This window comes from Penaeus vannamei, chromosome 24 (genome assembly GCF_042767895.1).
Source record: "Penaeus vannamei isolate JL-2024 chromosome 24, ASM4276789v1, whole genome shotgun sequence".
Taxonomy (NCBI): Eukaryota; Metazoa; Arthropoda; class Malacostraca; order Decapoda; family Penaeidae; genus Penaeus; species Penaeus vannamei.
Genome location: NC_091572.1, coordinates 21,029,805 through 21,043,031, shown reverse-complemented (window position 1 = coordinate 21,043,031; position 13,227 = coordinate 21,029,805). Strand labels below are relative to the sequence as shown.

The window sequence follows — 13,227 nt, the reverse complement described above, 5'->3', positions numbered from 1 at the left end:
ATTGTGTGGTGATGTTGACCGCCTTTCCTCGGGGTAATGGTGGCCATGTTTCTCTGACAGGGAAACCTCTTTACGGTAAAAGGAGGGTGGAAAAAAAGTCATTTATCTCTTTTATTCTCCTCACGTACATATGTTTGTGTCCGTAAAGGAAATGTGTTGAATATATCATCCTTTTTCACGTGCCTTTGACATATAGATATTCGTATCACAAGTTTGATTTTTTAAGATTTTATTTATTTATTTATTTATTTATACTCTCCTTTTACATACATATATTCGTAGTGTTGCTTTAAAGTCATTTGGCGGTTGGAAGTTACATGTATAACTATTCAATGATTTGGTCCTTTTTGGGCATTAATTGAGTCCGATATCGTCATCCTACTTCAAGTCCTCTGACGCGTCCCTCCCCCTGCCCACAGATCTTCGTGTTCCTGCTGTCGGTCCTGGTGACCATCCAGCAAGCCCTGGCGTCGGGCTACCTGAACTCCGTCATCACCACGATAGAGAAGCGCTACGAGATCCCTTCCTCGCTCACGGGGGTCATCTCCTCCATGTACGAGATCGGCAACGTCATCACGGTCATCTTCGTTTCGTATTTGGGGTCGAAGAGAAGAATTCCCGTCTGGATCGGCGTCGGTGAGTGCGCTCGCTCGCGGGTCTCGGGAGCGCCAGGAGCAGCGGGGTCGTTGGTTGTTGATTTTGTTCGTGTTGATTGTCATGACCGTTATTGTTAGTTTGTTTGATATGATCATCGTAACTTCCATGTTGATTTTAATGGCCGTTATTGTTAGTTTTTTTCATATCGTCATCGTTACTTCCTTTGATATAGCTTTTGTGTTGTCTAATTCATTCGATATATGATTATTTTTCGGGACGTCTCGGTAGTTGAACTTCTTTCCAATCTTGGGACGGCACACTTGTTCCTTTCTTATTATGTACCCTCCCGTTTCCAGGCTGCTGCGTCATGGGCATTGGCTCGATGCTGTTCGTGATGCCGCAGCTCATCTCCGACCGCTGGTCCATCGAATTGGAGACCATCAACGACACCGACTCGAAACACATCTGCCGGAACGCGCGCGTGCGGGACGACACCTCCGAACGCCTCTCCGACCTCGGCTTCGGAACGCTGCCCGGTGAGTGCGCGGTGGCCAGGTTTTCGAATTTTATGGCTGGAGGAAGTTTATATTTCTGAGCTCATCTATCAGCCTTCTTGCTGTGTCAATGAGTAATCAAAACGAAGAGCTAACAGAAAAAATATTACCAATATTGAGGTTATTTCGTCATTCTTGCAGTATACGAGTGACGACAGAACTCAAGATATTATCAAATGTATTTTTCATGGGCAATAACTTCTACTCTGCAGACCTGTCGAAGGGCGTGCCCCTAGGCTCGCACAACAGCATCCAGTACGGCAAGCCTGACAACTGCATCAAGGGCTCCCGCAGCAACGTGATGCCTGTGCTGTTCTTCATGCTGGCGCAGCTGCTGCTCGGCGCCGGCGGCTCGCCCCTCTTCACGCTCGGAACCACCTACATCGACGACCACGTCAAGAGAGAGAGCTCATCCATGTATATAGGTGAGTGGATATGTGTGTGGTGTGTGTGTGTGTGTGTGTGTGTGTGTGTGTGTGTGTGTGTGTGTGTGTGTGTGTGTGTGTGCGTGTGCGTGTGTGTGTGCGTGTGTGTGTGTGTGTGTGTGTGTGTGTGTGTGTGTGTGTGTGTGTGTGTGTGTGTGTGTGTGTGTGTGTGTGTGTGTGTGTGTGTGTGAGAGAGAGAGAGTCTGTATGGGGGGTCTGTGTGTGTGTGTGTGTGTTAATGTATTTTTATACTACTAAGAACTTCTGATACTTTCTGGGAATTTGTATTGGATTGGACTTCCAATCAGAGATACATTTGCTTTGTCAAGTGAAAGTTATGTTGGATGATTACGTTTTCATTATTTTTAGCAGAGTGATGTGATTTGTAAACTGAACATGACTTCCATTCCAGGAATTATCTACACCATGGTTGCCTTTGGTCCTGTTCTCGGATTCCTACTTGGCGCTTACCTCATTTCCTACTACGTTGACACCTTGTTTGTTGACACGTCAGTCATGCAAGCAAGTAAGTTTGTTTTTTTTGAGTCATTTTTATGTCATGTAGTTTTAAATTTTTAAAAATTCAGATTAAATCAAAATGTCTGTCATCTTTACTTTTTGTATAAGATTTTTAAAATTATTTTAACTGAAATGAAGTTTTCATGAGAATTTTTTTCTCTCTCTCCAGAATTCATTCATGGGAAAATCATAATATATATTATTTTTTCTATTTTCTTAACCATAAGATTTATTAATGCATGAATGTAAGACAAAATAAATTAAAGTTTTGATAGAAATCATATTGTTCTTCCCCAGATCACAAGCACCCAAGATGGATTGGCATGTGGTGGGGCGGGTTCCTGTTATGTGGGTTAATGCTGCTCATGATCTCCATTCCATTCTTCATGTTCCCCAAGACTTTGAAGGTGAGGAAGATTATTTTTTTGGTGAATAATACTTTTGATTTTATCTTTATAATTATATATTATTTTCCTATTTGAGGAATGTAATACTCTAAAACTACATCTCCAAAAGGACCTTTAAACTAAACAATTCTGGTTCTAGCCATATGATTTCCTGGTACAATCTCCTATCTCTCTACATAACAGAAAGAAAAAGAAAAAGTGAGAATGGAAGAGAAGACTAAAGAGTTCCACAAAGGTCACCGGCGTACAAAGTCCCAGACGTCCACCTGCTCTCGACATTCTACGTTGTCCACCAAGCGTGTTTATGGCAAGGATGTGCGAGGTATGGACTCTAAAGTGGCTGTGGGTAATTGTAGAGTGAGATGGAGGGCTTTTTGTAGGACAGGGAAGTGATAATGTGAGACAGAAACAGGTTTTTGCAGTGGGGTTGGGGGGATATGTGGGGGGAAGACTTTGCTTTGCTGTCCGCCTGTTTTAGGGCTGCTCTGTAGGTTGTGTATTCATAATTACCTAGTCTCATGATTTTGTTAGGGTTTTTATAGGTTATGGATAATTTAAGTGATCTGTCCCATCCCATCTCTGCAGATGACACTTGTAATATACTTTGCCATTGTTTTGTCACACATGACAAGTACATCTTCCAGTTGCTCTGTTTATGCTCATGACTCATTGTTGTGGTAACCACGTTAACAATAAGTACCAACTTATTTGAAAAAGGTATTTCTACATAAAAATAATGTATTTTTAAAATTTACAGACATTCCTCTGTCAATGCTGAAGCTGTTAGTGAACCCCATCTATGTGATGACATGTTTGGGAGCATGCATGGAACTCATCATTGTGTCTGGATTCATTGTATTTCTGCCCAAGTATTTAGAGACTCAGTTCTCTCTTTCTAATATTCAAGCCTCCATTTTTACTGGTAAGTTTGTGCTATAGGGGTAGAGTTTGGGAATGCAATAGTTGATAGACAATGTCAATGACTGGAAGTATTTATTTTTTTTGTATTTCAAGTTTTTGTCAAGTCAGGTTTAATGTATTTGGATTGCTTTGATTTCAGTAAAGCTGTTTAGGACTATAGACGATGCATTTCTTTCTATGTATTTGTATTTTTAGACAAGGTATTTTTTCAACAGGTGGTATTGCAATACCTGGTGCTTGTATTGGTATCTTCCTTGGTGGCTACCTGCTGAAGCGGTTTAGCCTCAGACCAAAGGGTGCCATACAGATGGTCATGGCTTTCAATTTAATTGGCCTCAGTTTCTATGGCCTCCTCTTTGTCCTGGGGTGTGACAATGTCAAGATGGCAGGCACCACTTCTCCATATTTTAATAAGTATGACATATATTTTTTCTTTCTTTGTTTGTTGAATGATTGATTCAGTTTGGAAATCCTTATTGACTATGTTATCTTTATATATTTTGTTTTTATTTATGTGTGACAGTATAATATTTTCAGTGTTTATGCAGTGTATCATAGTCTTCTAAATACTTATTCTCTTCATGCTCAGTGTAGTATAGAACTGCTAAGTCAATTTTTCTGTATATTTTACAAATCACTCCTTTCTTTCCACAGCACAATGGCACACTCGGTGGCAAATACCCCCAATCGCCTAGACAACGCAGGCTCATTTCAAGTGAACTTGACTGCTTGGTGCAACACAGGATGCTCCTGCTCCTCATCGCTGGTAGAGCCTGTGTGTGGCAACAATGGACTAACATATTTCTCTGCATGTCATGCTGGCTGCACCTCTTACTCGCAGCAAGACAAATTTGCTAATTGCACCTGTAAGTTGATTAAGGTTATAGTTTGTTTTAATTTAAGTAATAAGAGGCAGAAAAAATTATTTGATAAAGATCATGAAATTTCACTTGAAATTTAAGGCATTTCCTATAGCTTAATTATAAATGTACATATGGCATACACTTGACTTTTAGGTATTAAATGAGTTTCTTTGCAGGTATCCTGGGAGAAGGCAATCAGTCATCACCGTTCCTCTCATCCTCTGCGTCCGGGGGTGGTTTTTCTGAAGTGACTGTTGTCCCAGTGGCTACTGCAGGGCCTTGCTATTACCCATGCAACACCATCATGCCTTTCATGATCCTTCTGTTTTTCATGTGCACTGTTGTAGCCATAAGTCAGATGCCCTTACTTATGATTGTGCTCAGGTATGTGTTTATAGAAAATCATAGATCTTACCGGTGTTTCCTAAAGAGAATATGGTGAACTTTTTTTTTTTTTCTTTTCTTTTCTTTTCTTTTCTTTTCTTTCTTTTTTTTTGACTATGATATGAATAAGAATTAGATAAGTAAGAGTCCCTTTAGTATACATATGCATGTATTTGTAAGGAGTTAATGTAATTTTTCCCTTATAGGTCTGTAGATGAAGAAGAGAGATCGTTTGCTCTGGGTGTGCAGTTTGTGATATTCCGCCTCATTGCATACATCCCGGCACCAATCATGTTTGGATCTGTGATTGACTCCACTTGTCTCCTTTGGAAGAGTTCTTGTGGAGAAAAGGGAGGCAGATGTCTCATTTATGACATTGAAGCATTTAGGTTCAGGTAAGCTGTGATTTTTTCTGGTTTCTCTACCACATTAGCCATTGCAAAAAAAAGAGGGTGAAATAGATTTTTAAAAATTGGATATAGGTTGGAAGTAAAATTCTATACTTTTCTGTGAAAGATGGATATTTTTGGTAATTATAATCTCATTGCGAAAGAACACATGATAGTTTGCTTATATTTTTCAATCAGATGGTTGCCTCTTCAGATTTCCTCTAAAAAATATATTGTAATGCCTTGTCTTCCAAAGGTAGTTTCAAAGAGGCAGGTATATAGTTGCTTGTCCTGTTGGCCCATGACTGTGTAAACTAGGTACTGGATCCTACTTGCATGGGATTATGCCCTCATAAATGTGCCAGAAATCTCACTAAATTCATGGGGAACAAGGGTGAACAGACAAAACAATGGAGGTTATGGACAATTTCCAAAAAGGTCTTTCTACATCTGTTCAGGGTCACAGTTGTTGCTAGAAAGTTTCAAGTGTTTCCTAGGAATGTTTTGTCTGTTGTCACCTATATTATGCTATAAATATGTGAATTTCAAGTGACACTTGTTGCTTTTATTTATTCAATTTTTTTTTCTCCTCAAGAAATTTGTGTTTAAAATGAAGTTGACTTTATTAAGAACAATTTTAATTACTGGTCACATTAGATTTACTTTTTTTTTTTGGGGGGGGGAGGTATTGTTGATATGAAATTGTAATCTTTAACATTGGTTTTCTGCATATGATTTTTTAACTCATCTTGAAAAAAAATTTCAGATATGTTGGTATATGCACAGCCATCAAAATAATATCAGCAGCAATATTTGTCTTTGATTGGCTCTTGATCCGCTGGAAATATAAGCTGGACATGGAAGGGACAATGACTGTGGGAGACATTGTTAACTCCCTCATGTCAGTGGATAAGAATGAAGATGAATCTTCAGATGAGCTTGAGAAAACAGTGTGGTTACCGGAACTCCAGGGAACACAGCATGTGGTGCCCCATGCCCCTGCCGGAGCTCCTCACTCTACCTCAGCAACAGTATCAGCTCCATCAACTGCACAAAGTAACCATTACCACCACAGGCGGAATGGGTCACTTATTAATAGATCACAATTACCTCCACATGGTCCAGGTAAGGTTTTGGCAGATATGCTCTAGGATATAGATATAGAAGATTTAGAGTGATATTATTTTGTGTACATTATTATTGAATAAGACATTCCACAGTTTTTGATTCTCTCCGGATATCTTTTATTTTTTTATAATTTCATGTGACTGGTTTATAAGTGGGTAAAAAGTATTCAGTAATAAGTGGATATTTTCACGAGGGAGGAATGGATATACTTTCATAAGAATTTTCTACTTGTAAAGCATCACCTTTTTAGATAGTAGAATGGTTATATTATATTTTTTAGTATTGTTAGTATGAAATGTATAATATTCCCATATTCATGGAGACCCATCACCCATATTGTCCCTGCTCACATTGTTGTCTCTGACAGGTCACAAGAGATCCCAGTCGGGCTCTTACATCCCGCCTCGCCCATGGGCTGGCCTTTACCAGCACAGGCGTTCCCACTCCAGTTCAGGATACCAGCACCTGCCTCTTCCTTCTGGCCCACCTCCACAGGGGATTCTAGCCACGCAGCCGGGACACCAACGGCGAGCAAGTTCTGGACAGCAAGTGACATTCCGAGGACTTGCAGAGGATCCTAGCGACTTGACGGGAGTGAGAGTGGTGGTTCAAGGTCACACAAGCAGTCCAGATGAGGATGATATTGCAATTAAGGTGTAAGGGGATGTGGGTGACTTATATTAATCTTAGCTTTTTTTATTTTATTTGTATAAACAGAAGGGTGTATGTGTATGTTTGTGTGTGTATATGAACACACACACATATGCACATTCATACACTTACACACTCATACATTCATACATACATCAATATATGCTTTAATTATTCTGAATTAATGCTTTGTACTATATAGGTAACAGGCTTGCCTATTTATAACAACTATTTTGACACTGAAATTTGCTACTGTCACTTGTTGATAATTAAGCCTGAGGTTACAGTGAATTTAGGAAATGTTATACCATGGTGTTTGTAGTCCTCTAATATGCTTCCATGTAGTGGAGTGGCAGTGGACACATGTAGTCCAAACCCCTGCCATGTATGGGAAAATTCTCCCATTTGGTTACGATATATGATACCTATGGTTTGCAGCATAGTATGATGATGCAAATATATTTATGATATGCATAGCCTTTGAAACAAAACTCTAGGTTTTTAAACATATAGACTGCTTAATTGGACGAGATGCCGTGTACAGAGCTCGGACAATAATTAAAATGAGGATTAGGCTGGCATGTTGCTTGCATAGGAGTAGAAGAGACTTGGGGCCTCTTGTGTAATGTGATAGCTTGACTTTCTATAGGATTACCATAGAAGTGATATGATGTCAGATTTTAACCTCATTCCAGGCTTTAGTTTGGATACATATATATATATATACACACAGGTTGTTTAATGTACATAAAGATGAAACAAAAGAAAAACTATCTAGTTATAGTTCTATATTGAAACTTAAGTGCCTAAAGTTGTATGACCGTGGTACCATTCTTGATAATTCACGTGCTCAACTAATCTTATAGTCAGAGATTTGGACATGGGGGGAGGGGGTTTATTGACTGGGAAGAGAAACAAAACAAAACATAAAGGTAAAAGCAAGATTTTTTTTTGAGAGAGAGAGAGAGAGAGAGGAATACTTTTTTCTGTTCTAGATCTAATTTACATTGAATCGAAGGTATGGTACTTTTGTAATTATGTGTAGAGACATTCAGCTAGATTTTAAAAGTCTATTTATGTATTTATTTTTTCTTTACTTTAATAAGCTGGTGGGAGGATTTGGTAGATTGTAATTATTTGTGAAATGAAAAGCACTCAGCAACCTGATGCATTAAATACATTATTGTATTTATATATCAGGTTCTTCTGTTTTGTGTAGTGTTGTATGTACATACACATACACACACACATGTATGTATTTATGTATGAATGTATATATACATACATAGATACATACATGCATACATATGCACAATATATATATATATATATATATATATATATATATATATATATATATATATATATATATATATATATATACATACATACATATATGTATATATATGTATATATATGTGTGTGTGTGTGTGTGTGTATGTGTGTGGGGGGTGTATGCATATATATAACATTATATAAAATTCTGTTTCTGTGGTAAATGATATTCAGTGGCATATACCATGTTTCTGTGTTCTGCTGATCCGGGAGGACTAAAAATTTTAGATATAAAAACTTCAGCCAAAACCGATTTATTACAATTTCTTTTTGTTCCCAGAACTTTATTGATTTGTATTAAATTAGGAACCATGAGTTTTTGTTTTGAATTTTCTCTAGTTTGTCAGTGATACCTTGGCACTGGATTTCTTATCCCTTCTACTCCTTTTATTCTATTTTCCCATTCGAAAGTTGAAGGAAAGGCTTTTTAACAAATTCTGATTAACTATACCAAAGTTGGATATAGCTACATAATCATGATAGAATTATAGATTTGTATAGCAATTACGTTTGCATTCGTTAAAAGCCAAGATTATTAGAGCTTCTCCCCCTTTTTTCAAGACTTAAATAAAATTCTTTTTAATCTTGCAAAATCTGCCAACAACACGACCACACATCTGTGTACATTGACCTCAGGGGCCCTGTGCAAATCCCTGTGGCCTTCAATTAAGAAAAACAATTCTTCTCTTTCGTTACTCACTTGTGTTTGACTCTTTCCTTTTCCTTCTGACTGTTAAATGGGTGTGTGTACATACTCATTCTTATAAGTAGTAAGGGCAGAAATATTATGGGGAAAACATTATGTAAAAAACATTGCAACATCTGGTTTATGCTCCAGGAATTTCTCAAAGCTTTTAGACTCTGTTAGGGAAATAAGTGAACCCTATTAATCTGGATATCTATGGAAATGTATCATATTTATCACCGAAATTCTTGGCATGACATATCAAATTAACAACAGGGCCAGAATTTTCTGTCACGTAATAATTACGCAACAGTATAGTCTTTCTGGCTGGACATGTTCTGTGTACAGCCAGCCCATCCACTCACTCACTAGAACAAGTTATGTCATGGATACATGTCATATTTCATTACCTCATGACAGTTATAGGTGTGCCTGTTACTAAGGGGATGTGCACTACTCTGGGGGATAATTCAGGCCAGATAAAAGTTATAGAGCAAATGTTTTGTGAATAATAGTCCATTCTGTTACTCTCCATCCTTCTTTTCTGGTTTTCTTCATGTTTCATCTCACAATTCTTATCATCACCATATTCACTTCTAGCTGCAACCATTCATATGCTCTTTGATTTTAAAATACTATTTATAAGCCTTTGTGTTGTGCATTTTCTTCATAGGTGCTTCCTTCTATGTATGCCTTTCTTAATCACTTCACTTTCACCTCTTCCTCTCTTATTGTGTTTTCCTGCTGTGTCTTTGGTTCTTGTTGGAGTTTCCCTGAGACTTGGATTCTGTTTAAGGTTCCATTTCTGCCTCTCTCTTTTTACTGTTGATCAGCATTTGTCTTCTTCATGTACTTGCTGTATTTATTAGTAGAAATGAAGTTGCATAAGAAACTGTGTGATGTGAAAAGGAAAGTAATGAAGTAATTGTTAATTTATGTGAATTGTATTCCACAGTTTGTATTTACTCTTGTTTAGAAATTGTAGAGTTATCTTTTTAAAGGTATATTATTTGGGAACACTTTCCCTAGACTCTTTAAATTAATTAGAAGAAAGAAATACATTCTCTGCTAGTGGACAGAATGATTGAGGAGATACTATAACTGATTATTTAATACGTTACTCATTTTTATTGGCAGAAAAAAGAGAGAAACAGAAAGAAACAAAGCTAAAGGATAAAGTTGTAAATTTAGGAACTGAAAGAAAAACAAACCAAAGGTAGCCTGATCAATATCTTTTGAACTTCTTGAGACATTTAATATATTTGTATAAATGTCTATTTTTTACTATAAGACATGTGATTGGGGTGAAAAAGTACTGCTATCCTCAAGCCTACAAGAAGTAACTTTTACACTGCTATAATGTACACCACAACTCCACAACACGACAAAAATCTCAAATTCTGATGGATAATCATGAGCTTTTAGGGGAGGGGAAAAAGTGATATTTGCACACAAATATAATCTAATCATTTTCAAAGTTTTTTGCATATGTGTTTTTACAAATTTTCATGCGTCATCCACTAAATGTTGAGAGTTGGAAAGGGTAAAGGTATCAGAAATTGTGAGTCACCTTTAGTATGCATTTTTCTCGCAATTATTTTCCCAGATATTTTCCACCTTTATTTTCCCTCTCTCATTTTTCTTTCCCCTCATATCATTGTTCTTCCATTTCATGTTTTATATCTTACTCTTCTCCCTCATCCATGTCCTCCTCATATTCAGCAAATTTTTGTTTGTGCTGTTATTGTATGATATTAGTTCTTTAATGCAAGCACAAAGTTTAATCCGGTAGGGAGAGATAGCATGGGTTATGTTGATAATAGCCTAGTGTTAGATGGGTGAATGCCACTGAAGTCTCATAATGCATTTAGTATGTTGTTATTTGTTTTAAGGTTTTAGACAAATTTTGTATAGTGTGCAGGAATACAATATGTCATACATGGGTAAGAAGAACAATATGGTTAAATACAGTATTTGATATTCATTTATTTTCTTAAAATTGTTAGGTATGTATTAGATTTTATTTCATGTTGGTAATATGTGTACAGTATATGTTAAGGCAACAATGGCTTGGAAAAAAAACTTGGAGCTTGGTTTTGTTGAAACATGAAAAAGCACTTGACATAATCATTATGGAATACACTACAGATTCTCATTATGGAGAAAAAGTTCAATATTTTAATGGAAAGTACTAATAGAGGATTTGCAATGCTATTTATATAATTTCTTTTAATGCAGATTATGAAAATTAGTTATTATATAACAGGAATGTGTCAAAGCTCAGGTTAAATGTGTAATGATTGCTTAACATCATCTGGTGTGTGTTTACCAATTTCACCAGGACGTGTATGAGCACAAAACTAAGGAAAAAATAAACCAAAAAAGAAAATTGCATTTGTGTATGTAAAAGCCCAAATGAAGAAGCATGAATTAAGCCAAATTTCAGCACAATTCTTTAAATTTAGATTCTTAATGAAGGTGCTGAAAATTGAATAGTCATGGTCTCCGTTTTCTCTTGATTAGTAATCTTATTACTCTGAATAATGGACCTTCTGTTTGTGTTCTGTAGTTGCTTGGCAAATCCAGATGTAGCTTTACTGATTGCTGGGAACTACCAAATTGTATTTTATGACAGACGGATTGAAGATCCACCATTTCATAATAATAGGTCATTACATGTTTAATTTTTCCTTTTCATTTTTTCAAGTGAGTCATTTAGAACCTATGAAAAAGTAAGTTGTGTTTGTACTTAGTTTATGTAGGGTGAAGAGTAATGTTTTGTCCAGGAGTCTGGACATATAGATGAGCTTTATTCCTATGTATTCTTAGCTTTGTCCACAAGTTAATGATTACAGTACAGTATTTATTTATTTGGGACCATATATACAAAAAATGCACAAATGAATCTCATGCTGTTTCTTTGTAATATTTGGTCCATGCGCTTAACAGTTATAGCATTTGTAATTACATGCTTGTTATGAAGAGAACATATATTGAGCCAGTTAAATATAACTGAAAGAAGTGTCATGAAGCAAAACTGGTAATGTTTTGTGGAAATTGCTGTGCATATGAATGAAAACTTTGTAGGACTTGATGGTACCTGTTTCTTGCATTCTGAGTTTGGCAAATGAGGTATATCATCTGACTGACCTTATGACAAGTTAAAAGGAGAGAGCCGGGTCTTTGCCTGTTCTATAGTTGGAAGAAAAGAAAAGTTGTTTGTTACAATATCTGATGTTAGCATGTTATTATTTCTGACATCACCTTTAAAACATCAAAGGAAGTATTAGTATAACCAAGTAATGTCTCTAACAAAAAGAAAGGAAATTTAACTGGTCCAGTCAGGAGTTTTGGGTCATCTTTTATAATAAAATTGCCATATTGACTTCCAAAGCAACATCATTTCCTTGACCTTTTAAACTTAAAAACATGACATATCAGTGATTTTTCAAATGAGCCATATTGATATAAATTATTTGGTAAGTTACAATTGTTGATATACTTTTATGTATTGAGCTTTGTACATTCCAACAACTGTGATGTGTATGGTTTACCAGTTTTGTTTCATGTTTTCTCTTTCATATTTCCAAAGGGGAAGGCCAGCAGTTATATGAGCCTAGTGTAGAGGTTCAGTATGACTTTGAGATTTCTTGCAATGTAAGAACAGTGAGTCTCTGAGATAGTGCATAAGGCTAGAATAGCTGTCAGTTATGTTTCTTTAATGCTGTTCTAAGGCTGTACAAGTTTTTTACAGATAACTGCTATACGTGATGTCTTGTACAGTATATATTATACACAGGTTGTGTGCACCTGGTATGGTTGGCTATAATTAATAAAATAGTTTAGAATATTTGCTGTTTTATTCAAATATCCTTACTGTTAAAGACCCTACATTATTGTTTACATCAACTTGTTTATGCTCATATGAATTGCAGAAAATAGTTGTAAATAAATGAAATAAAAGATGAATGTGAATATAACACAGACTTACGCGAGGCCCGACCCAATCAATATTCATACATGCAGATATGCATATACTCATAAATAAATGCATATCTGTCTCTCTGTCTGATAGATAAACAACTTTCTATCAATTTATCTGGTAGATATGCATATCTAGACTAGATTTGCATTTATTTCTGTGTATATGCATGTCCGTATAATTAAAATGTTTTGGGTCAGGTCTCGCACAACTTTAACAAAGCGGCCGAGAGTGTACTTTTGTTGATCATATTGCCACAGATCATGAACACTTTACACAGTCCACTGATGTATGATTTGGAAATACACAAGAGAAATATCCCTTTGTACTATTTTATCCGACCTCTAGGGAAAGATAAGTGTTTTTTCCCTGAATACTCCAATACAC

At 36.4% G+C, this 13,227-nt stretch overlaps 1 protein-coding gene across 1 annotated transcript in view; it reads left to right on the top strand.

The window, feature by feature from the left end:
- Positions 1-12,708, top strand: part of Oatp30B (Organic anion transporting polypeptide 30B) — a gene marked incomplete at its 5' end in the record, with an annotated part of 13,544 nt that extends 836 nt beyond the window's left edge. The window contains 13 exons of the mRNA XM_070138065.1: positions 420-636; positions 954-1,133; positions 1,364-1,576; positions 1,989-2,102; positions 2,393-2,502; positions 2,686-2,824; positions 3,260-3,424; positions 3,639-3,837; positions 4,078-4,289; positions 4,463-4,670; positions 4,877-5,065; positions 5,826-6,184; positions 6,555-12,708. Of these exons, the coding sequence (XP_069994166.1) occupies positions 420-636; positions 954-1,133; positions 1,364-1,576; positions 1,989-2,102; positions 2,393-2,502; positions 2,686-2,824; positions 3,260-3,424; positions 3,639-3,837; positions 4,078-4,289; positions 4,463-4,670; positions 4,877-5,065; positions 5,826-6,184; positions 6,555-6,847 (2,598 nt within the window). The remainder of the gene's footprint in view (positions 1-419; positions 637-953; positions 1,134-1,363; positions 1,577-1,988; positions 2,103-2,392; positions 2,503-2,685; positions 2,825-3,259; positions 3,425-3,638; positions 3,838-4,077; positions 4,290-4,462; positions 4,671-4,876; positions 5,066-5,825; positions 6,185-6,554) is intronic.
- Positions 12,709-13,227: the final 519 nt, after the last annotated feature.